Source organism: Lolium perenne, chromosome 5, assembly GCF_019359855.2.
Source record: "Lolium perenne isolate Kyuss_39 chromosome 5, Kyuss_2.0, whole genome shotgun sequence".
Taxonomy (NCBI): domain Eukaryota; kingdom Viridiplantae; phylum Streptophyta; class Magnoliopsida; order Poales; family Poaceae; genus Lolium; species Lolium perenne.
The window spans coordinates 250,757,346-250,779,076 of NC_067248.2; the positions used below are offsets into that span (position 1 = coordinate 250,757,346).

At 44.0% G+C, this 21,731-nt stretch overlaps 2 protein-coding genes across 4 annotated transcripts; one reads left to right on the plus strand and one right to left on the minus strand.

Annotated features, from left to right (window-relative positions):
- The first annotated feature begins 539 nt into the window (after positions 1-539).
- Positions 540-1,555, plus strand: LOC127304319 (uncharacterized). Its single transcript, XM_051335011.1, has 3 exons — positions 540-815; positions 871-1,101; positions 1,208-1,555. Exons 1-3 carry the CDS (start codon positions 540-542, stop codon positions 1,553-1,555), a joined length of 855 nt encoding a protein of 284 aa, XP_051190971.1.
- Positions 1,556-6,189: 4,634 nt separating this feature from the next.
- On the minus strand, positions 6,190-21,510 carry LOC127302675 (achilleol B synthase). Of its 3 annotated transcripts, none has more exons than XM_051333214.2 (18): positions 21,222-21,510; positions 14,840-15,025; positions 14,267-14,356; positions 13,966-14,151; positions 13,287-13,371; positions 12,252-12,418; positions 11,575-11,763; positions 10,775-10,888; positions 10,383-10,505; positions 10,180-10,299; positions 9,591-9,689; positions 8,352-8,408; positions 8,010-8,056; positions 7,768-7,911; positions 7,505-7,682; positions 6,907-6,981; positions 6,716-6,799; positions 6,190-6,382 (listed from the first exon to the last, which is right to left on the minus strand). In XM_051333214.2, exons 1-18 carry the CDS (start codon positions 21,417-21,419, stop codon positions 6,269-6,271), a joined length of 2,256 nt encoding a protein of 751 aa, XP_051189174.1. In that variant the 5' UTR covers positions 21,420-21,510; the 3' UTR covers positions 6,190-6,268. The 3 variants fall into 3 exon arrangements, with proteins under 3 accessions (XP_051189174.1, XP_051189175.1, XP_051189176.1); XM_051333215.1 differs by lacking the exon at positions 21,222-21,510 and adding an exon at positions 18,235-18,518; XM_051333216.2 differs by lacking the exon at positions 21,222-21,510 and adding an exon at positions 15,796-16,562.
- Positions 21,511-21,731: the final 221 nt, after the last annotated feature.

Genomic DNA, 21,731 nt, shown 5'->3' on the forward strand with positions numbered 1-21,731 from the left:
GAAACGGTGACCATGGCATGGACGCTAGCGGGCAGCTCCTGCTCACGAAGCAATAGTGGGAGGCGCGCAAGAAGTAGCTGCGTGGTGGCGGCTCGAGCAGCAGAGGTGACGGGCGTGTTGGCAGCTAGGTCATCGACGGGAAGAAAGGGGGCCAGCCTCAACAGGCCCCGACACCAAACGGCATCGTAGGCAAGGAGAAGTGGCGCTATTGCGGCAAGAAGGGACATTGGGCCCGTGAATGCCGCAAGAAGCAGCGAGATGACGCGGCGAAGGTGGCTGCGGCGCCAGCCGCCGCGAACCTCATCCAAGTCGAAGAAGACAATGGCCCTGGGCTGATGATGGCGTGCATCAAGGAGGTGATCGAAGGGACGGAACCCGTGCCTGAAGTGGCGCTGTCCGTGGCGATAGAGACGGGAGATCACGGCACGCGCACTGGCGGCCACATCTTCCTCAACGAATAGAGGGCACTCATCACACCTGCCCATGGCGACGATCGCGGTGGCGAGGTGTGGTTCCTAAACACCGGAGCCACAAACCACATGACGGGGTCGGAGGAGGCCTTCGCGGAGCTCGATCGCTCTGTCTCTGTGAAGGTACGCTTCGCCCATGGCTCGGTGGTGGACATCCGCGGGCGCGGCACCGTCATGTTCGCCGTCGATGGGGGTGACCATCGAGTGTTCATAGAGGTGTTCTACATACCTGCACTGAAGAGCAGAGTCGTGAGCCTTGGCCAGGTCGACAAAAGCTGGATCGATATCGACATACGCCGAGGCATGCTCACCGCCCGTGACCACAGACGGCGCATCCTGTTTAAGGTAAATCGATCCCCAAATTGATTGTACAAGCTCACGTTCACACCTGTGCATCCAGTATGTCTTGCCGCGGGCCATGTGTCAGATGCGTGGCGCTGGCATGCGCGACTCAGGCATCTCCAATTCGATGGGCTGCAGAGAATGGCGCGTGGCGGGCTTGTTCGGGGCCTACCGCACATCGACCATGCCAATGAGCTCTGCGGGGCCTGCCTTGCTGGGAAGCAGCGGCGACTGCCTTTTCCACAGAAGGCACACTACAGAGCACAGAAGATGCTCGAGCTCGTCCACGGTGATTTGTGTGGGCCGATCACACCGCCCACTCCAGGAGGCCGCCGCTACATTATGCTGCTGATCGATGATCGCAGCCGATTCATGTGGGTGGAGTTGCGTCCAAGGATGAAGCAGCGAAGGCCATCGTCAAGATCCTAGCCACAACAGAGGTGGAGTGTGGGTACAAGATCCATGTGCTACGCACGAATCGCAGGGGAGAGTTCACCTCTGCCACGTTCTACCAACATTGCGCCGAGACGGGTGTGCAGTGCCATCTCACCGCGCCGTACACGCCACAACAGAACGGCGTGGCTGAAAGGCGAAACCAGACCGTGCCGGGAATGGCGAGAAGAATGCTCAAGGCCAAGAAAGTTCCGAGCATGTTTTGGGAGAAGGCGGTGCTCACAGCCGCTTTCATCCTCAATCGCTTGTTCACAGGAAGTGTCGATGGCAAGACGCCATACGAGGCCTGACATGGCGTGAAGCCAGATGTCAGGTTCCTGCGCGTGTTTGGCAGTGTGGGACATGTCAAGGTGGCTCGCCCGCACCTGAAGAAGTTGGACGACCGTAGCTCGCCTATGGTCTACATCGGCTACGCAACGGGATCCAAGGCATACAAGATGTACGATCCGGCCACCAAAAGCGTGCACGTGTCACGCGATGTCGTCTTCAATGAGGACGCAAGATGGAATTGGGAAGCACTGGGGAAGTCACCGGCGAGCAGCTCCTTCACGGTCGAGTACCCTCTGTACATGACACGCACCGCCATGGCAAGGCCTACCGCGGCAGAAAAAACTGCTGAAACCTCTGCCGCAGCAGAGAAAATGGTGAGATTCTCTGCCACGGCAGGATCCTGCCACGATGCGCCGTCTCCAACTGCCATGACCTCCGTCACGCTCGCGCACTCGTCGACGCCAAGCCAAGCAAGGGAGGCGGGTGGGTCCTCCCAGGAGCCCACTGCGGTGCGTTTCGCGACGCGACCGACCGCAAACTCCGCACTTCGACGCCAAGGACAACGCCGCCGTGCCTCATCGATTCTTTCACATTGATGATCTACTTGGCAAGCCAACCGAGGTGTCGCAGCAAGCCTTGCGGCCTCCGTTGTTCGATGACGAGGTTCTGCACCTCGTTGCAGGAGAGGAACCTTCCTCGTTTGCTAAGGCGGATGCTAAGGACTACTGGCGGCATGCAATGCTCGACGAGTTGCAATCCATCGACGACAATGGCACATGGACCTTGACCACTCTCCCTACAGGCAACAACACGATTGGCCTAAAATGGGTTTACAAAGTGAAGAAAGATGAGCTGGGCAACATCGTCAAGCATACGACCCGTCTTGTCGCAAAGGGCTATGTGCAGCGCGCCGGCATGGATTTTGAAGAGATTTTTGCACCAGTCGCCAGATTGGAGTCGGTGCGCCTCATTCTGGCTCTGGCTGCTCACCGTGGATGAGAAGTTCGTTACATGGATGTAAAATCCGCTTTCTTAAACGGTGATCTGGAGGAGGAGGTATACGTCTTGCAACCTCCGGGCTTCACCGCTGATGGACGCGGGCGTGAGGTATACAAGCTGCACAAGGCTCTGTACGGTTTACGGCAGGCTCCGCGAGCATGGGATGCCAAGCTCGATGCAAGCTTGGTATCTCTGGGGTTCACGCGTAGCACCACAGAGCATGGTGTCTATGCGCGTGGATCTGGCGGCGAGCTGCTCATCGTCGGCGTGTACGTCGATGACCTCGTCATCGCATGAGCTGACATCAACGAGTTGCTCTATTTCAAAGGTGAGATGAAGGACCTCTTTGCATGAGCGACCTGGGATTACTCCGGTACTACCTGGGTCTGGAGATGAAGCAGGAGAGAGGGCGCACCACTGTCAAGCAGGCGGCATACGCCATCAAGTTGATCGACAAAGTTGGCCTGGCGGGGTGCAACGCCGTGCGCACTCCCATGGAGCCCAGGTGCCAACTCAGCAAGGAGAGCAAGGAGGAAGCGGTGGATGCGAAATTCTACCGCAGCGTGGTTGGGAGCCTCAGGTACCTTGTCCACACATGCCTACACATCTCATTTGCCATGGGATATCTGAGCAGGTTCATGGAGGCTCCAGCGGGCGATCATCTCGCAGCAGTGAAGCACCTGCAACGGTACATCGCCGGTACACTCAGTCATGGATGTGTGTACCATCGTGGTGATGAAGAGACGCTGACGGGGTTCAGCGATTCAGATCATGCCGGTGACATCGACTCCAGGAAAAGCACATCTAGCATGCTGTTCTTCCTCGGCGAGAGTCCTGTCAGTTGGCAATCGTAGAAGCAGAAAGTGGTCGCCACATCCTCATGCGAGGCCGAGTACATTGCAGCGGCCACTGCAGCGTGCCAAGGGATCTGGTTGGTGCGTCTTTTCGGCGAGCTACTGAATCAAGAAGCTGCGCTGGTGAAGCTGTTCATCGACAACAAGTCCACGATTTCGCTTTGCAAGAACCCTGTTCTTCACGATCGCAGCAAACACATCTACCTTCGATATCACTTCATACGTGATTGTGTTGAGAAGGGCACTGTGATCGTGGATTTCATCGGCACAAGTGAGCAGAAGGCGGACATTCTGACGAAGCCGCTTGGTCGTGTGCGCTTTCAGGAGGTGCGGATCAAGGTTGGGATCGTCGACACCAAGTTCACTCGACAAGGTTGAGAGGGAGAATGTTGGCTTAAACCTCTTCTCGCTCTTAACTGAATTTCCCTAACTTTTCGTTTTTTCAGTTTCGTCAAACTTTTTCAGTTAGCCGTTTTAGTTAGCCAGGTTGTTGCGTTTTGTGCGGCACCTGGACCTAGTCATAGATCGGTGAGCACGAAGCTTGGATCGGGGGATGGCACAATCGGTAGTGGAGCGGTGTTTTAGCTTTGTTTCCCTTCTTACTGAATAAAAGGAGAGATCAGAAAAGCTGCAGGCTTAACGCAACACAATAACTCGCATTGTCTCTGTGTTCTTCTCTGGCTATCTACGCGTTTGAGTTCTTGATTTCAGGGAGACAACAGCATCGTAGATGGCCTTGAGTTTGCTTCAGTAGACACCGATGGTCATGCCGCCCTACCGAAGATCATGGAACTCCCGCCGCAAATGCATGCTCCGCCTGGCCTTGTTCTCGGTGAAGAAGCCGAGGACCACTTGCCAGGTCGCATACGCGGAGTTGTCAGTGGTCATGACGATCTCCTGGAGATCATCAGTGATGGTGGCGAGGAACCATAGGGAGATGGTGGCGTCGGTCGTGCGCCACTCCCCATCAGCAAGATGGGAGTCGGTTTCCTCATCCACATGATCGCGGGCATTGTATCGGGTGGGGAGGAAGAGGATGATGTTGCGCCACTTGCGGTAGTGCTTGCCTGACATCTCTAGTTGGAAGGAGATGTAATTGGTGTTGATATTGTGGATTGAGAAGGCAAGAGAAGGTAGAGCTAGGGCTATCTCAGGAGATTCAGAGGTTTAGCCATGGCTAGGGGAGGGACGTCGCTCATCGGCGATGGGGAGACAGTGAGAGGAGCAAAAGACCAAAAACAATAATTATCTAAACACCCCCGGCCCCTGTCACTAACAGTTTGTTTGTTGTAGGCACTGCATGTTGCATGTTGCACCGACACTGCCTACTCTGAACTATTTATCCAAATAGTCGCATAGATTTTCACCAAAACTCAGAAGAGAAATTATTCAGTTAATGTATTAAGATAAGAGATAACCGAACCATAGACTGATAGCGAGTATTAGCTACTGAACCATGGTTTAATGCATGAGTAAATAAATGTATCTAATAGGAGTTATAACCAACTTATTGTTGAAACAAATTTTGGTCAAATTTTTAGACGTCAAATGCACCTCTCCTCCACCGCCCTTATATTTTCACCTTCAATTCTGACCAGTGAGCCTTGGAGGCGAGCTAGGGCCATGACGAAAATATCGAAGCCATACAAAGCAAAGTAATTGACATGTCATTGCAGTACATGACATAGTAGACATGTCATTGCAGTACATAACATAGTAAGCTGCTCGCCCTAATCACTTTGGTTCTAAACGTTATGGCTGTATGTCTTGCATAGATGCAGTTTGTCTGAGGTCCTTTTTGTATCAGACACAAGTAGACCTAAAAGCAACCTCACTCGCAGGGAGAAGTGTTTCCCCTCCCAAACCGATAAGGTTACTGTTTGAGAGGGGCAACTTGCAGGCGTCGGTGTTCCTGGTCCTCGTCGGCGATTCCGTCGCTCCCCTTCGCCTCCGGTTGCCGTTCTGGCACCGCGAGGTGGAGGGGAGCCTTGGGATCTCGTCGGTTCTGTGTATAGGTAGGTCTATGTTGTGGGGCTTCGCTGTTTGGAGGGTGGCGGCGGTGATGTCTCTAGTTTGGTGTCCGGTGCTCCAGCCCCTTCTCGATGGCGTCTCTCGGGGTGGCATCGAGGAGCTCTCGGAGGGTGTGTCTTTCTGGATCTGTCGATCCGGTGAGAGTTGGTGCTCCTGGCGTGGCCGTTGGTGCGAAGGCGACGGCCAGCTGTGGGAGTTTTTGTCCCATGCCTTTTTCTTCGTCTTCGTAGAGCTGCTCCTAGCTCTGCGATGGAAGTGCTGGGGGTGCGGCGGTGTTGGCTCGGCTCTAGTCGGCGGGCGGTGCTGCTGCTTGTACAGGAGCCTGTTCTTGGTGGATCTTCAGCTGTTTCCCTTGTTGGGCAAGTTGATGCAGGTCGAGGTGCTGGTTCTTGCCAGTGAGCTTGTCCTGACCACCGAAGTGGACCAGGGTGTCGCCCCCGCCGATGCACCTTCAGCCTCCTTTAGATCCCAGCGTCCGCGTCGGGTGGCTACTGCGGCGACTTCAAAGAGGCTCGGTCCTCCAAAGGTTCAGTCCGGCGACTTAGCTGCGGCCAAGGGATGCTTCATCTCTCCTTCCGGCGAGGGTGAAGCGTCGGTAGTGGCGGTGGCCAATCTCGTTCTTCTCAGAGGAGCCCGAGGGCTTGGTTGTGTTTCCTTTTTTTTCAGGGTTCTCTCTGTAATATGGGGACAGCTGCCCCAGATCTGGTTGTTTCGTGCAATGTCTTGTTTCCTTAACTAATATAAGTCAGATATTTAGGGTAAAAAAAAAGTACAACTAAAAGCAATAAAGTAACATATCATGTCCATCGGTTTCAGTTCCAATAAAGTAACATATCATGTCCATCGGTTTCAGTTTTTTGCGAGCAATCGACGACGAAACTCTCCAAGAGCCCAAATGGGGTATAAGTTGCGATAGTTTCCGTAATTGAAGTATATGGAGCAGTTGAAGCATCCAACGTGTTCCTGTCATCAAAGGAGAAAGTTCAGATTGCTTCAGGTAGCACTAACTGTCCTCTCCAAAATGTACCAATAACAAGCATGCTACTGAAATTATGTATTAGTATAACCAGCTCAACTATTGGGTAGTTCATCAGAGGATTTGACAGGATCGTGGTAGGGTTCGTGCCATGAAAATTGTTACTCTGAAGATTGTATGACCCAGGACACTGATTAAGAATTGTGATCTTAGGCAGGAACAATATATATAAACTATTTATGCCGTGCAATATTTCTGCAGGCATAAATTTTACACTAATGATGTGATGTAATATTTCTGCAGGCCTAAATTTTACATACTTGCTGGGGAAACTCTCCTGTCTCCAGCTGCATATTGATCAACTCTTTTGCTGCATGATATAGTGGTGCTGGATCTCGTTCAACCTGAATATGACGAACATCATATGAAAACAGCATGTGGATGTCAGAGTAGTTTAGAATGATATATCAGCTGCTTAGAGTCAACTCAAATGAACCAGGAACAAATATACCTGTCCAGCATAAATCAAAGCCAACATTGCCCAAGCAGTGTTCACTGCATGAGGACCAGTAGCCTCCACATAAGCCTGTCAAATGTAGAGTGGAAACCAGAATTATGGTTCAAACGGAATAACATTTAGCAAATTTGAGTTATACTAATGTTAATTGGCCAATCTCATACAACCTAACAATTCAAGTTGGTATCTGGCAATATAAGGGCTTTACAGTGAAACATTCAGGCTGGTAAGTTTTAAAGTTCAACCTGCCATACAGGTGGCCATGCATGTATAGTGGACCTGGTGCTGGGCAGATTGTTTAGCAGGTCCAGAGTTGCAGAACAGATTTTATTCCTAAAGAAATTCCAGTAAATGATTTAAATTTCTGAAATCTCTGGATTTGTGGTTTGTAATAGTGACCTTCCAGATACAACTAGAGGTTACATATACTGGGAGACTAGTAAGATGGTGCTGAGGTTGAAAGCTTGCTCAGGAATAGGCAGATATTACCTTGTATCTGGCATATCAAGCTAACAAATATACAAACCAATCATGAACATACCAAACCCTAAACAAAGCTTGCAGCATGAAACAAAAAAAGAACAAGGTTTACCTCAGTTTCACTAGAAAGATAAGTCTCCCCCCATCCACCTGTGCTTAGTTGCTTTGACAACAGAAAGTTGCATGCTTTCCTCAGGGAAGTGCTATTTTCATAAGTTCTTCCAGAAGCAATTAATCCTTTTACCCCAAAGAATGTCCCATAGGTGAAACATATGCCCCAAGTGCCAAACCTATTTAAGATACATAATACAGTCATTGACTGCAAATATTGAAAGTTCAAATAATTAACACTAAAAAACAATTATTTTTAGATACCATGAGCCATCCTTTCGCTGTTTATCCTCGATGAACTTGGAAGCATTTTTAACACATTTTGCTATCTCTTCTTTGCGGTACCCCGGGTAAAGCTCTTTGAACATAATTAGAGCCTGAAGCACTGATGATGTACATTCGACGGATCTATCAATTGGTTAAAGGCCGTGAATTAGATTTCCAATAATTCTAAGAAAGAAGAATCAATGATATTTTCTACAGAAATTAGATGTTTTCATCCTTACGGATAGTCGACAATAATGTTCAGAAAAGTCTCAGAAGGGTTGAGAACCTAATGGCAAACAAAAAAATCGAGGTTAATGTCTAACAAGTTATTAAAACAATATAATTTTGGAAACTCCGAATAGAAATATGATAGACAAGAGAAATGACCCATAAGCAGAGTGATAAAAAATCAAACAAAATTAATCCTGGACATTCTGAATTCGCAAACAGGAGCCGCTTGACTGTAAGATGTTTTGTTTACAACATTGGGTTTTTAAACTGATCACACGATATTGTAACAGGGAGTTACCCATATAATTAGTGCACTTGGTTTTCCATACAATGAACTTTGAAATACTCACCTCTAGTAGAGACGTAGTTCTCTTACACTCATATGTAGAAAAGGTGCCATCTTTATTCTTCACAGGAGAAGAAAAGTATGATCAGTAGTAATTGGTCTGAAGTACAAGGTTAAATAATTTTAACAGATCACATTAATGATACATAAGAGTTACAAAACCAGAAGTACACCCATTTCAGTAGAATAAGAAGAGGACTTTTTTGTAATACAGCAGAGAAACTTATAACCATACATAAGCAGAAGTTATTCAGTAAATAACAAAAATTTAAAGGACTGATTATGATACATAAGATTGTATTTTATGCTTTTGATTATTTATCAGCCACAAAAAGCAAGGGAAAGGCTGCCTAGAAATTCCCTTCCTCAAACCACACAATGTGGGAGCTTCCAGCACTAGGTACACCCCCTTTTTTACAAATGGGAGTGTTGGTGTTGTGGCGTTAGTAGAGTCCTACCAGGTTACAATTAGTTTATAGAGTCCAGTTCGGTTAGTAGTCTAGACAGATTATTAAAATAGGGATATATGAGAGTCATATTCCTAGTTGGATACTTCCCAAGTCATAGTCGGTTGGTCCTCCTATAAGAGGGCTTGTATCTGGTGTCGTTTGGCAAGCAATAACAATACCGTATCTTCTATTTGCTCTTCCCGATCCCTCTGATTTCTCTCGATCCCTACCCCCTGCTATCAGATCCAATCGCCGGCAACGGCACCAAGACGCAGAGGACGAACTCGTCCTCCTGTGACTCACCCCTATCACCTTCGAAGCTCTAAGCGGCTACAACAGTTGGATGTGCAAAAACCTAATAGAGGAGAAAATTTAGAAACCTGTTGCAGCTAATATTGGGCTAATACTAGTTTGAGTATTTGCATCCCCAATATTTACTCAATAATTCGTAATGACAACCCAACACCAAAACTGGAAACAAAGGTGACGAGTACATAGTGCTCGTACCAAGCTAATGTTCCACTACACGATTTGACTACACCTAACCTTTTTTGCGGTCAATCAGGCATGGAAACTGTGGCTGAGGATTAGCAGAGGCCTGCCACTGGTTCAATGGCCATAATATGCCCTTAAGATATATGTTTTTTCTTTTCAATAAATTTTACTGTTAAAGCCTCCGCTACAGTTTTCAGTTAAAAACGAAGTGGATATTATTAAGTACCATTCATATGTACTAAGTACCTCAGAAAGTTGATAGTAGTAAATAATGAGAATGATTCATGTTAGAGCCATACCATAAAAGAAAGTAAGCAATCCACTGCATCATACAACCTTTCTCCCTTTATGGGATCCCCCACAAGATTAGGAGAGAACTTCGATAGCAACAATAATGCCTATAGAAGTAAGAGTTATAAATGATATACGATTAGTGACATATCCATTCAGTATAAAGTTTGCACTTGTAAATTTTGGTGTAGAAGCATGAGAATATGTGAATAATACAAGAAAATCAGGACGAGCCATATTGTTTATGTACACTAGTGTTTGCTCTCTTTTTCTAGAGGCATTCATTGACTTCTTGGGAAATTCTAAGCATTATCCTTTCATATGTGCAACCATAATGTGATCAAATGCACCTAATTAAATATATTAGGTCAATGTACTGGTTAGAGTCAGTAAACTTTAACTACTTAATGAACAAGCACATATCAAAAGTACTATGCTCATTATATATTTAAGTAACAGCAAAGAACATCTAAAAAAATTCTACTCCCTCCGATCCATAATAAGTGTCGGTGGTTTAGCAAATGTACTAAACCACCGACACTTATTATGGATGGCTGGGAGTAGATTAAGAGAATATCAGAGGTAACTTGTCTTGACCTGAAGTGCTTCCGCAGTACAATCTGATACAGACCAACCATTATCTGCTGTTGAGAGTGTCCATGAACCTTTTGATCTATGTCGGTAATAAGTTTCGCTGTCAGGATGGTTCTCAAGAACCTTTAAGAAAATGCATGTCAAAATTTTGTAAGAAAATAAATATTTTTTATGATATAAAGGTTGCAAGATAGAGAACACCAAACCTGTGAACTTTTAATAAACTCATGGGCATTCCGGAGTGTTGGACCAAACTCATTAACAAGGTCTGTCGAGCAATAAGCTTGAACAATAAAAGCTATCTCCCAACTTTGACAACCATCATAAACCTGTTGCAAAGAATTTAGGGAGAGAAGTGTTTGTTATTCACATGCCTCTTCAATAAACACCCGAATGCTTAATGCTTCTTCGAATTAATAAAGAACATGTGTGTTAGACACATGTACGTAATGCACAAATAAAAAATCTGCCAGCAGTAGAGGGAGGATAAAATGCTAAGACCTGCTGTCAGACCTTACAGATAATGGTCCTCAGCAATTCTGAAAATAAAATGAAGTGGAATACAAGTAGTGGACAAGATATGACAAGATAATGTTACCTGTGCTTTCATACCATCTTCTGCAAGCCACAAATAATCATAGATCCTTGGAAGATGCAACTTCAGTGCATCTGAATTTGGATCCTCTATCCAACAACAAATCATATCTAGTGCCTGGAAATCAAGATATGGTGTCCATGCATTACTTCAAATTAACTAGGTTGTGGGATAAATTGAAAGAAACTGGCAAGAAAAAAGGAAAAAAAAAGGCAAGGGGGTATTTTTGGATGGTCAAATGACTAATAGGAATGTTAACAAATGAACTTGACGTGTAGGAGAAAATAAGCAACAAGACAATGGCATTGAGTTTCAGGGGCAGAGACTGATCGGATTTGTCCTATTCTAAAAGTAAACGCTCAAATAATATGAAGCATATGCTGCTCTACATGTAACAGTCCGTGTTAGTCTACTCTTTAACAGTAACAAGGTTTATCACGATTAATGAGCACTGCAAAACATTTATTGCTGTGAGTATTTCATATATCCTCTAGCCAGTACAAGTGCCACTCTGTGTATTCAAATAGTACTGTCTACTCATTTTTGTACCATGATATTATCTACAATATATATTACAGGAAACATGACATGGAGAGGTAAAGGCCTTGAAGAGCATGCATGGTATCTACAAATCAGTGTTACTTAAGCTCAGGCTGGCCCAAATAAAATCTTGGTCCTTAGGAAATGATTTTGCCAATTAGGTCTGGCCCCAAACTTTTTTTTTTTCTCGCAAAAGTTGCAGATAGCACTAATATTTTTTTTTGATAGAGGAAAAAGTAAGACTCAGCATCTGCTCACATTACCTTGTTAATTGGACATACGCCGATGTATTTAGTGCTTTCGTCTTCATAATGTATATGTTTCATGAGGTTCTTCAATGCTATATCTCTTAACTTATTAACTGGCCAACAATTCAATATTGGTTCTACAAATTTGTTAAGACAAGTCCAAATAACATTTTGAAGCAACGACCGTTGATAGCGAAGATCTTCCTGCATGCAACAAAAAATAACATTAATGAATCTGTAAACGGCATCTATTAGACAAAGAAGTTAAATAAAAATTAATTTTAATCCAAGGAAAATAGTAAGGATTACGAGCAAGTAAATAACCGTAATTCTTTCCCACCTTTCTTGAATTATCAGTTACTCAATCTAAAGTTTGATCAACAGTTTGACCAGCTGTGTAACTATTCTTCAGTAGTGCTTACACTAGTCATATTTGTCAAAATGTACTTGCTTCCTTTTTCATCACGAAATGTGCAAAGGTAAAAAAAATAGTAACAAATTCGACTCAAAATGAACAGAAATATGTAAAGATGCATATATTATAATTTGCAAACTGAACTAATCAACCAGCAATGAGGTGGGTGTCCAGTTTGCAGTATAATAATTTTTCAACAAATAACGTAATATCTACTGCCTTTTTCTTCTAAAATAAGGATTGCATCTAGAACGAGCAGAGCCTTACTCAAACGAACCTTAGCACAGGTGTCACGTGCTTTTTTCCAATCAATCTCATGGTATGGTACACTGTAAACCTCCTCTCTTATTGCCAATATTGTTGGTGTAATTGGGCCAACAAACTTCTTACCATAAAGATAAGACATTGGCATGTAAACCAACCGGCAAAAACACCAGAATCGTCCTGTTGAAGAGAAAGTTCACGTGAATAACGAAAATGATTATAAAAGGAACTATTCAAATGCACAGTTGAAGATACTTATCGCTGAACTCTTTTATTTTTATTTCTTTAGCCGCTTAAGCAATACAGCTTAGCACTGGAATTGTAGTTTCACAGCTTAGCACTAGAATTGTAGTTTTCCAACATTTTAGACTTTTATTACCTTTTCAATAGGTAGATCAGTGTAAATGAAAAATGTATGCGGTCAAGATTGAGCCCATTGAAACATTACCCATGTTTACTTAGTTTACAAAAAATAAACTTTGACAATCCATGGATATCTTTTTATTGAAACTTATTTGAGGTCTAATCAAAATCAAAGTAATTAATACAATTACATGAACGCATGGTCATGGACAAGGAAATAAACAAGAAAGTAAAAACAAGTATAGCGTCTAGTGTCCACTTTTGTCATGAGGGGCATTACGAGTGTGTTTGGATTGTCCTGGGATGTTCACTAAGTTGTAATATTTATTTTCGGAACCCTGGCCTCTTAGGAGGAATGTAACAACAAACTCTTCTTCTTTTCAATGAAATGAAACGCAAAGGCTTTTTGCGTTTCCTCAAACAAAAAGTGCACCCTACCAATATTTTGGTATGACCTAAAACAGGTTTTTCATTTGTATAGGTGTCAACTTTTTGGCATGCCACTGCTCTTGACAATCTCTAGTTTATTTTTCTAGCCAATGTTGGCCAACTCATGAACAAGTAAAAGCTCAACCAATATTTTGGCTAGCCAAAATCTTTGGTAAGGAAAATTTGAGCAAAAACCAAGTACACCCTGCATATGTTGAGGATTCAATAATTTTTACCACACAAAATAATCAAGTACCTGGATGAATTGGAAGAAAGTGTGGGACAAGCCATAATTCAGGAATGATTGAATTATTTCCAGACCATTCATACAAACCAACCACCTTCAGTTAAAAACATAAATAGCTTGCATTAAATTGTATTCTGTCAGGAAATAACAATCCTAGATAAAGTGAACTGTAACTGGAATTTTGTCGGCCAACATCTGATAATTCCAGACTTCGGTGTTCAGACAACATGCCCTAGAAACTGCGGCTAAACTATTTTACAAGGATTACTTCGACTACATTAAAGTGAAGTAAATAATATGACAAAATGTATGCTAGTAATTCCCATAGAAAGAGCAAGCAGTCATGGAAAGGTATTTTAATTTGGTAGAAAATATTAGCTGCAAACCATCCAATTCAAAAGGTTTGAATGACTTTTGATTTGCTTGCAGATTTGTTAACCATCTATCTCATGCATACAAAAAGTTCATATAAACAGTCTTTCGCTTAAACTTCACTTTAAGATTGTACAAGCTAGCTAGGGAAAAAGTTCTTAACGTGTAGGGGTTTCAAAGTGAATCTCTGCACGATACTTACAGAAGTTGCAAATTTAAGATCAAAGAACCCAGGCCCAAAAGAGCACCTTTAATTTCAGACACGCAAGCATACATATATTATGCATACAAGATTGTGTGTGTTTCTGTGGCATACCGAGAGCCATATCTTTCCCCATTGTGGTATTGCAGCTGCACTTCCACGCGATAGAATCCAAGCACGTCCCTTGGTCAAGGCATTATTATCCACCTCATCAAGAAGCCTTAAGGTAACATAGTTTAAGCATGATCCAAACATGGTGCTCGGCCCCAATACTTGCGTACCCCAACCACCATCTTCATTCTACACGGAGTGCATTGCATACAGTTTTGTTATGTTTTTTTGTACCATCGAACAATAATGCACATATCATATAAAGACTTTTACTACAATGAGAGTAGAACTGATGTTTGCATGCCTGATGGTTGTATATATAGCGGCAAATCTCACGTCGGTGTTCTGTTGACAAAACAGTATCGAGTGTTCCAGTAACATGTAGAGCAAATATCTGCAGCAAAAATAATCATCACCAGACGTTGTCCATAGACCAAGTAACACTTAACAATTACTCTAAGAGTATTAGACAATCTAACATCAAATTGAACTGTCCAGCATCTGAAATTATTATATTAGGCTGGTAAAGATGCATCTTGTGTATAGACAGCACAGGTTGCACTATAATTAGATGGTTCTTAAGCACTAAAAAGGTAATCAAATGAGAAAGCTTCATAGCATAGGTAGGTTAACTTGTACTACTTAATTACTTTTGTCATTGAGGAACTGTACATAATAAGCTACATAAAGGGCAATACAGGGTCAACTTTTTGGAAAAATGTCAGTACAAAAATCAATTAATTACTAAAAAACGATCTGACAAATAACATGAATCACGATCCAACAAGGCTTATGCTATCTCCTAACAATATGAATCATATAACTATATAATATATTCCAGGAAATAAAGTAATGTCATGTTAGATAAAATACACACCAGGATAGGCATAATGAACATAATTCCACTGAAATCGCCAGCCCAATGCCCATCGTCTGCTTGCAGAGAAGAGTGTTGACCAAGGGCTCGCCTCAGTGATGTTAATATAGTGTCTTCTGTGACTTCTGCACTATCTAGAAGCTTGATGGCTGGAAGATCCACCTGAAGATGCTTTTGTTTGGCATACTGCAATATAACAGTCCAAAGTGAGAATTTCATGGTTTATGCTATAAGCCTATAATTACTTAAGCCCCGATTGCATATAGTCAATACAAACGATAGAACAAGAAACCAAAATCTCTACAGAGCTTAGACTACAATAAGTAAGCGCGCTGAAGATTGGTCCTTTCCAGTTTTCGTTCAATCACAGTTGCGTACATATTGTTAATTGAATCATTGGGTAAGATCAATTGCTATGGCAAAGACGGTGTCTCTAAAGGATAAGAGACACTTCTTTTGGGCTTAAGATTTTTGATAAAAGCTGGCTCATGGATTCCGATGGGGAGAACATGCGGTGGCGAGAAGCTCCTAGAAACTGTTCTTCCCCTTCTTTTTAGGTTCTAGAATTTTGGCTAATTTGATGTGTTCAGTTGTGGAAAGACTATAAAATCCCTGAATAATGCCCAACTATGGATTTGTCAAATGGTAAACTGAACATTGGTCTGAACAGTGAAACACATTTTTTCTTGGTGGGACAAATGGATGCGCGTGTCAAATCATCAGATTATGGTCAATGTTGAGGTAAATAAATAGAATCAGCATCTATGAAATTAGCTAGCTCAGTTAGCTGAATGCTTGAACAGTTTAAAGAAGCAGAAACACGGGTGGCATTGAAATTTATTGTTTATCATGCAATTTGATTTTGTGAGAATAGATTGTTGCGGGATTCAAACAGGTGATGAGCAAAAGACTGCAGATTTACAGGTTACAGAGGACCAAGAGGCCTGGTTGCTAACCTTCTGTTTGATAGGTGAGTAGAACTAAGGTTGCGATTCCCCTGAACCATCTCGCCAATGCATCCAGGGACCAATGGAACAAACTGGAAATTCTATCTGCCACCAACATGTTGCACTGGTACAACTGGAACACAAGAATAATCTGATCAATCGCCTCTACCGGCTGCCTGGCGTGCAAAAACCCAGAAACCATGGTGCTCCAGGTGATGGGGTCCCTCCTCGGCATTCTGTGGAACACCTTGACGGCAGACTAGCAGCTAGGAGCAGACAAAGATGGAGTTCCTGTACCCAGCATCAGACGCACTGATCTTGACTACCTCTCCGGTGGAGAGGTAGTCACCCAGCCGTGCGCGAGCGTGAAGGTGGTGCTGTCGGGGCGCGCGGCGGGCGGGAAAGCGCGGAAGAGGCGGAGCGCCGCGTCGGAGGGTCCTCGTCGGAAATGGACAGCAAGGAGGGAATTACAGGCGGTGATGGAGGAGGGGGCGTGGGCGCAGTGGCGAGCGTGGACTCGGCGGCGGCGAGGTCGCCGGCGCGGGCAATATGCGTCGGGGTCATGTACTCATGTGGATGGTCCAGCGGCGAGCACTTTCGACGGCCGCGGTCGTGCGTGGCGGATCTCCACTGCCGGTGGAGAAGCGGGCATCGGTGAGCAGCAGCGGGGCCCGAGCGTCGGCGAGAGCGGTGGTGGAGCTACGGCGGCGGCGGTTTCGCTCGATGGGAGTGCCAGGGTACGGTTGGCAGTGGCCCGATGGGAGCTACGCGGATGGTCGAGAGCATATCCAATGATACCACAGACTATTTAATACCATGATACCATTCTTTAAATTTAATGATGTAAGTGTCAAGAAAATTCGAAATAAATTTGTAAGTGTTCATAAGATGTGCGTTTACATTTTCTAGAAATTGCACAACCAAATTCAAAATACACGTAGAGATGCAAAAAAAAGAGAAATCCAACATGAATAGTGTCAGAAACAAACATGCCAGCTACATATGTTCCACATGTTCCATGCCAGCTTGAAATTTAAAAGACAAACATGCATGCTCCAATATTAGTGTAAATGGATCGGATCCGATCCGATATTGCCATTTACATATCTTTACCATATTTTCTTGGTGAATTCGGATCGGAGCGGATAATAGTCGGATGTAGATTATATCGGATAGCGGATTCGGAGCGGACTCGGATCGGGAGCACATATTTGGTAAAATACATATATAAAATTAGAAATATGATTTTTATGTAGAAAAGTAAAAAGTGTCAGATAATTCGTATCCGCCAGATATTATCAATACCATATCCTCCGCATCCATATCCGGCGGATTTCAAAAAAATGCATACCATATCCTCAAAAACGGATGCGGATGGGAATATGGAGCGAAAATTATCCGTACCATTTACATCCCTAAATATTATTCCCTCGGGGCTAAATTAATTGGAGCATCGAAATACTATATCCGCTATAATTAATTTGAAATCTGATTATTTGATACCGCCTATCAGCTTCAAAGTTCAAAGACAGCATACAACATGCATGCTAGAGAATTATTCCCTCTGGCCTGAATTAATTGGCGCATCATGGACTATATGGAGTAAAATTAGTTTGGACCGGAGGAAGCATAGTTTTTTTGTTTGAAACATACTTTGTTTGATTGCACGATGGAAATTTTGAGTGGATTAAATTTCTAATGAAACTATGGAGTGCAAAAAATATTTAGGAAAAAACTGTACTGACTTCTCCATAGGAATATAATACAGTAGTAACAAAAAAATCACCATTAAATCAAAGAGGCCCTACTATTTCCGGGTTCGTTGACTCTGTCGTATAACAATTTCATGTTGTCAACTCCAATTTTGGCGATCCATTGCCTTCTATACTTCGTCAGAGGGGACAAAGAAATGTATTTACATCGTGAAAAAATCTCCCTCCATTTACTAACGTAAGACAGTTTATGTCGAAAAAGCATAGAAGGTCTTACTAGTAACTTGTGTGGGGAGTGGTTAAGGTAGCAACTGGTCTGTTAAATGGTCTGTGTAGTTTTCAGAACATCAGTGGTTGGATAATGAGGTTCTATGGTGGAGAAAGAAACTTGCTAGCGGTGGGTGCAGTTGCTGTTTGGACGTTGTGTGGAAAACCAGAAATGCAGCATGTTTTGATCATGTTTTGGACGTTGTATGTAAATTACCCGCATGATCCTACTGCTTCAACGTACTTATAAGATTTGTATTTTTCCTTAATGTGGTTGGGCTAATCTGCAACGCTCGATAGGAGCGAAACGGGGTTTCCTTAATTATGTCAATTGATTTTTTTTTCTAGCAAAATACAAAACGTAGACATAATTATATTTAGTGTTAAAACCACTATTTGCTGATTTTCTTGAGACAATATACCGAAGAACTCGATCCCCGAATTTATGGCAGCACGGGTGTATATATACCTGAATGCGCATAAGGAGGTCCTGCGCCTCCCTCTTCTAGAAGCGGTTCTCGGTGAACTCCCGGCGCACTCTGTCGACCTCGGCACGTTCCTCGGGCGTGCCGAGGTCGGGGTCGAACTCCCACACAGCCCTGCCCAGGAAGTTGTTCACCGACCGCAGCCAGGGGCCGCTGCCCTCGGACACCTTCAGCCTCCACATCTCCCTCCGACGTCCGGGCACTAGCTGCTGGCTAGCTCACGAACACGTACGAAGCAGTGCTTGATTTTTGCATCAAGGTGGAGAGAGTGCCATATATGCACTTCGGCAGCCGGCTTTATATGGGCCAACGTATGGCCCGACAGGCGACAGTAATGCTGATTGCTGACTGCTAACCTATAGGATTTAAGTGAATTGATGGGATCGGATGGCCGCCCAGCGAGATGTGGCTATCTACCTACGGGAATTCATTGGGGCACGCATGCATTACCTGGCAAGTTATTCAAAACAGGAGTATGGTACAAAAATAACGCCCTTATATATATGGAGCTAAGATGGCGTGTCGTGGTCAAGTGGTACGACACTACGACTAGTACAGATCACCATCCATTCCATGGCAAAACCAGTCACGCTCTGCCGGTGTCGTGCTCTGCGCTCACGGGGTACGGAAGATCCCCGTCGTCTGTCCAACACCCATGCCCAGCTGGTCCAACCCTAATGCCCCTGAATAATGCCCGACTATGGATTAATTTGTCAAATGTTGTAGTAAACTGAACATTGGTCTGAACAGTGAAACACATTATTTCTGGGTGGGACAAATGGATGCGCGTGTCAAATCATCAGATTATGGTCACTGTTGAGGTAAATAAATAGAATCGTCATCTATGAACTTAGCTACTTCAGTTAGCTGGTTGCTTGAAAAAAAATTGCGGGGAAATGCTTGAATATTTTGAAGAAGCACAAACACATGTCAGGATGGGAATGGGGCGGGTCGACCCACTGGGTCTCTGGCCCAATCCAAAAAAAAAAAACAGGGCCGTTGGGCCAGTCGGGTCGGCCTCGTAACAGAATTGGGTCAGGGGAGCCGGCCTCGAGCGACCCACTGGGTCAGCAGGGCCGACCCACGTATAAATTAATCATAGCGTAATGATAAAGCTAATTAACCTCGGGCTATACCACCAGATCGCTCAAATTTTTCTTGTGAGCTTAGCTAGCTACTGTTCGCATAGCACCGTATGCATGTGGACCTGTTTCAACTAGCTAGATAGTACGTTGCATAGCACCGTGCATACATGGATCTATATATATTTCAGTTACTAAAAGCACCAAATCACCGAAATAATCATAGTATGCTGGCTAACTATCTTGTACCATTTTAACATATTTTAAAGAATACTTGTACATGTTAACACGTTCAAACAAAGTGTATAAAAGTAAAATTTGGGTCGACCCAAAATACCCAACAGTGGAGGAGCTGCGGCCGTGGCTGTTTCGCTCGACGGGAGTGGCAGGCGGTAGCGCGCGAATGGCATGGTGGGAGAGAGACGCAGACGCGGGTTGTCGGGTGGGTGAGACCGTACGTGAGAGCAAACTACATGGTCCTAGACTTCTCACTCGGTTCTCACATGAAGTGCATATGTACCCCGATTTTTGACAGTAATGCAAGCACGAATGCAAGTATCTCAGCTCTTAGACACATATTTGATATGTTTCACCTACCCCGATCAACAATTGCTTCACCTTCATAGCAGTGCCAAGGCTTGGACAAATGCTTGATTCTATCAACGACACTGATGAACCTGATGGTCCTTTTATTGGGGCGTGGCAACAATTTCTCTACTAAAAAGGTTTATGCTACCTTGACTAATGCTATTGATGCCTCTGCTTTCATTTTGACTTGTCACAAAATTTCTCACAAAGAAAGCAGAACCGCCATTTTTTTCAATGCGACTTCTCATAAAATTTCTAGTGGAAGCTTAATCATGGATGCAATCAAGATACTTATATTATAGATATGACCATTGAGATAACTAACGTATAGCCAAGAAAGGAAATCTTCCCCCAATGGTCAACATTTAGATATGATCATTGATGATTAAGAGAGCAAGATCCTCAATTTATTTAATAAATCTATCCTCATTGGGAGCCGGAGTCTTTGAAATCGTAGAGATATGATAATTTATTAAGGAGCTAATAGAGATTTATATATCTATACGCGGATGTCGAAGGGAATTATATATCTCACATCATACATAGAGAAAAACCTAGCATGCAAGATTGGTTAGATCTTTTATGAGCTATCTTGGCTCTCATGTATGTTTCATTTTTCTTTACTAACATGTAAATAACCATACTGTGAACCTAACATGGCACTGTAGGGGTCTAGCTTATTTGTTGTATTAAAAAATATCTCTAATATACTGTTGCATGTCTTTTATTTGTTTCTTTTTGTAGGGCCTTTTGGTTCACAAGATTATAAAAAACAGTAAAAACACACAGGGTAACAATATCATGCAGGACTTTGTTTGCACCAAATTTCCCGTGATGCGGCCACGGGAAAAGATATTACTTCCAGAATATTTGAGTCGATTAAGTTTCACATGAATATATGAAGTGTATATAGTGTTGCTCAAAAAAATGAAATGGATATAGTACTTTGGAAAAGATCCCTATCGCTAGAATTCAATTATAGGAATCTAATGGTAACCAACAAAGAGAAGTCGCTAAATGTTCGTCGACAATTCGTACAGATTTCCTTGAATTGAAGAGGCCCTACTATGTCAATGTTCGCATATAACAAGTTAATGACATTAATTAGCTAGCTTCAATTCACTTAATTTTAGACGGCATCGTTAGCTTGTCTAACCATGGATCATGTGATGATCCATCATTGCCTCGTCGGAGCGAACTAAGGAAGGTATTTTGGATCGATCCAATTCCAATTGTGTTGGTAAACGTTTTGATCGATGTATTTTAGACATGCATGTGTGTGTCTACAGAAGTTTATATACCTGCATGCGCATGAGGAGGTCCTGTGACTCCTTCTTCTGGAAGCGGTTCTCGGTGAACTCCCGGCGCACTCTGTCGACGTCGGCGCGCTCCTCCGGCGTGCCGTGGTCGGGGTCGAACTCCCACACCGCCCTGCCCAGGAAGTTGTTCACCGACCGCAGCCACGGGCCGCCGCCCTCGGACACCTTCAGCCTCCACATCTCCCTCTCCCTCCCGGCGCAGCGAGCTAGCTCACCAGGTAGAATTCACAACACAGAAAGATCTGCAGTGGTCGACTGAAGGATGAGAGCCGAGCAGCGCGCCGGGTGTATAATATAGTACTACACGTACGTGGCTGCCAACCTACTTAAATTTAAGTGATGAGATGGAAATTTATTGGGCACGCATTACTTGACGGTAGGCACACGCGAAGGAAGGTCGAGCCGTGGAGTAGAGCTGTGCGTGAAGGTAGTGTTTGTCCCAAGTGCCATTTTGCATAATTTTTGGCTAAATAAATCTGGCAAGTGTGAGAA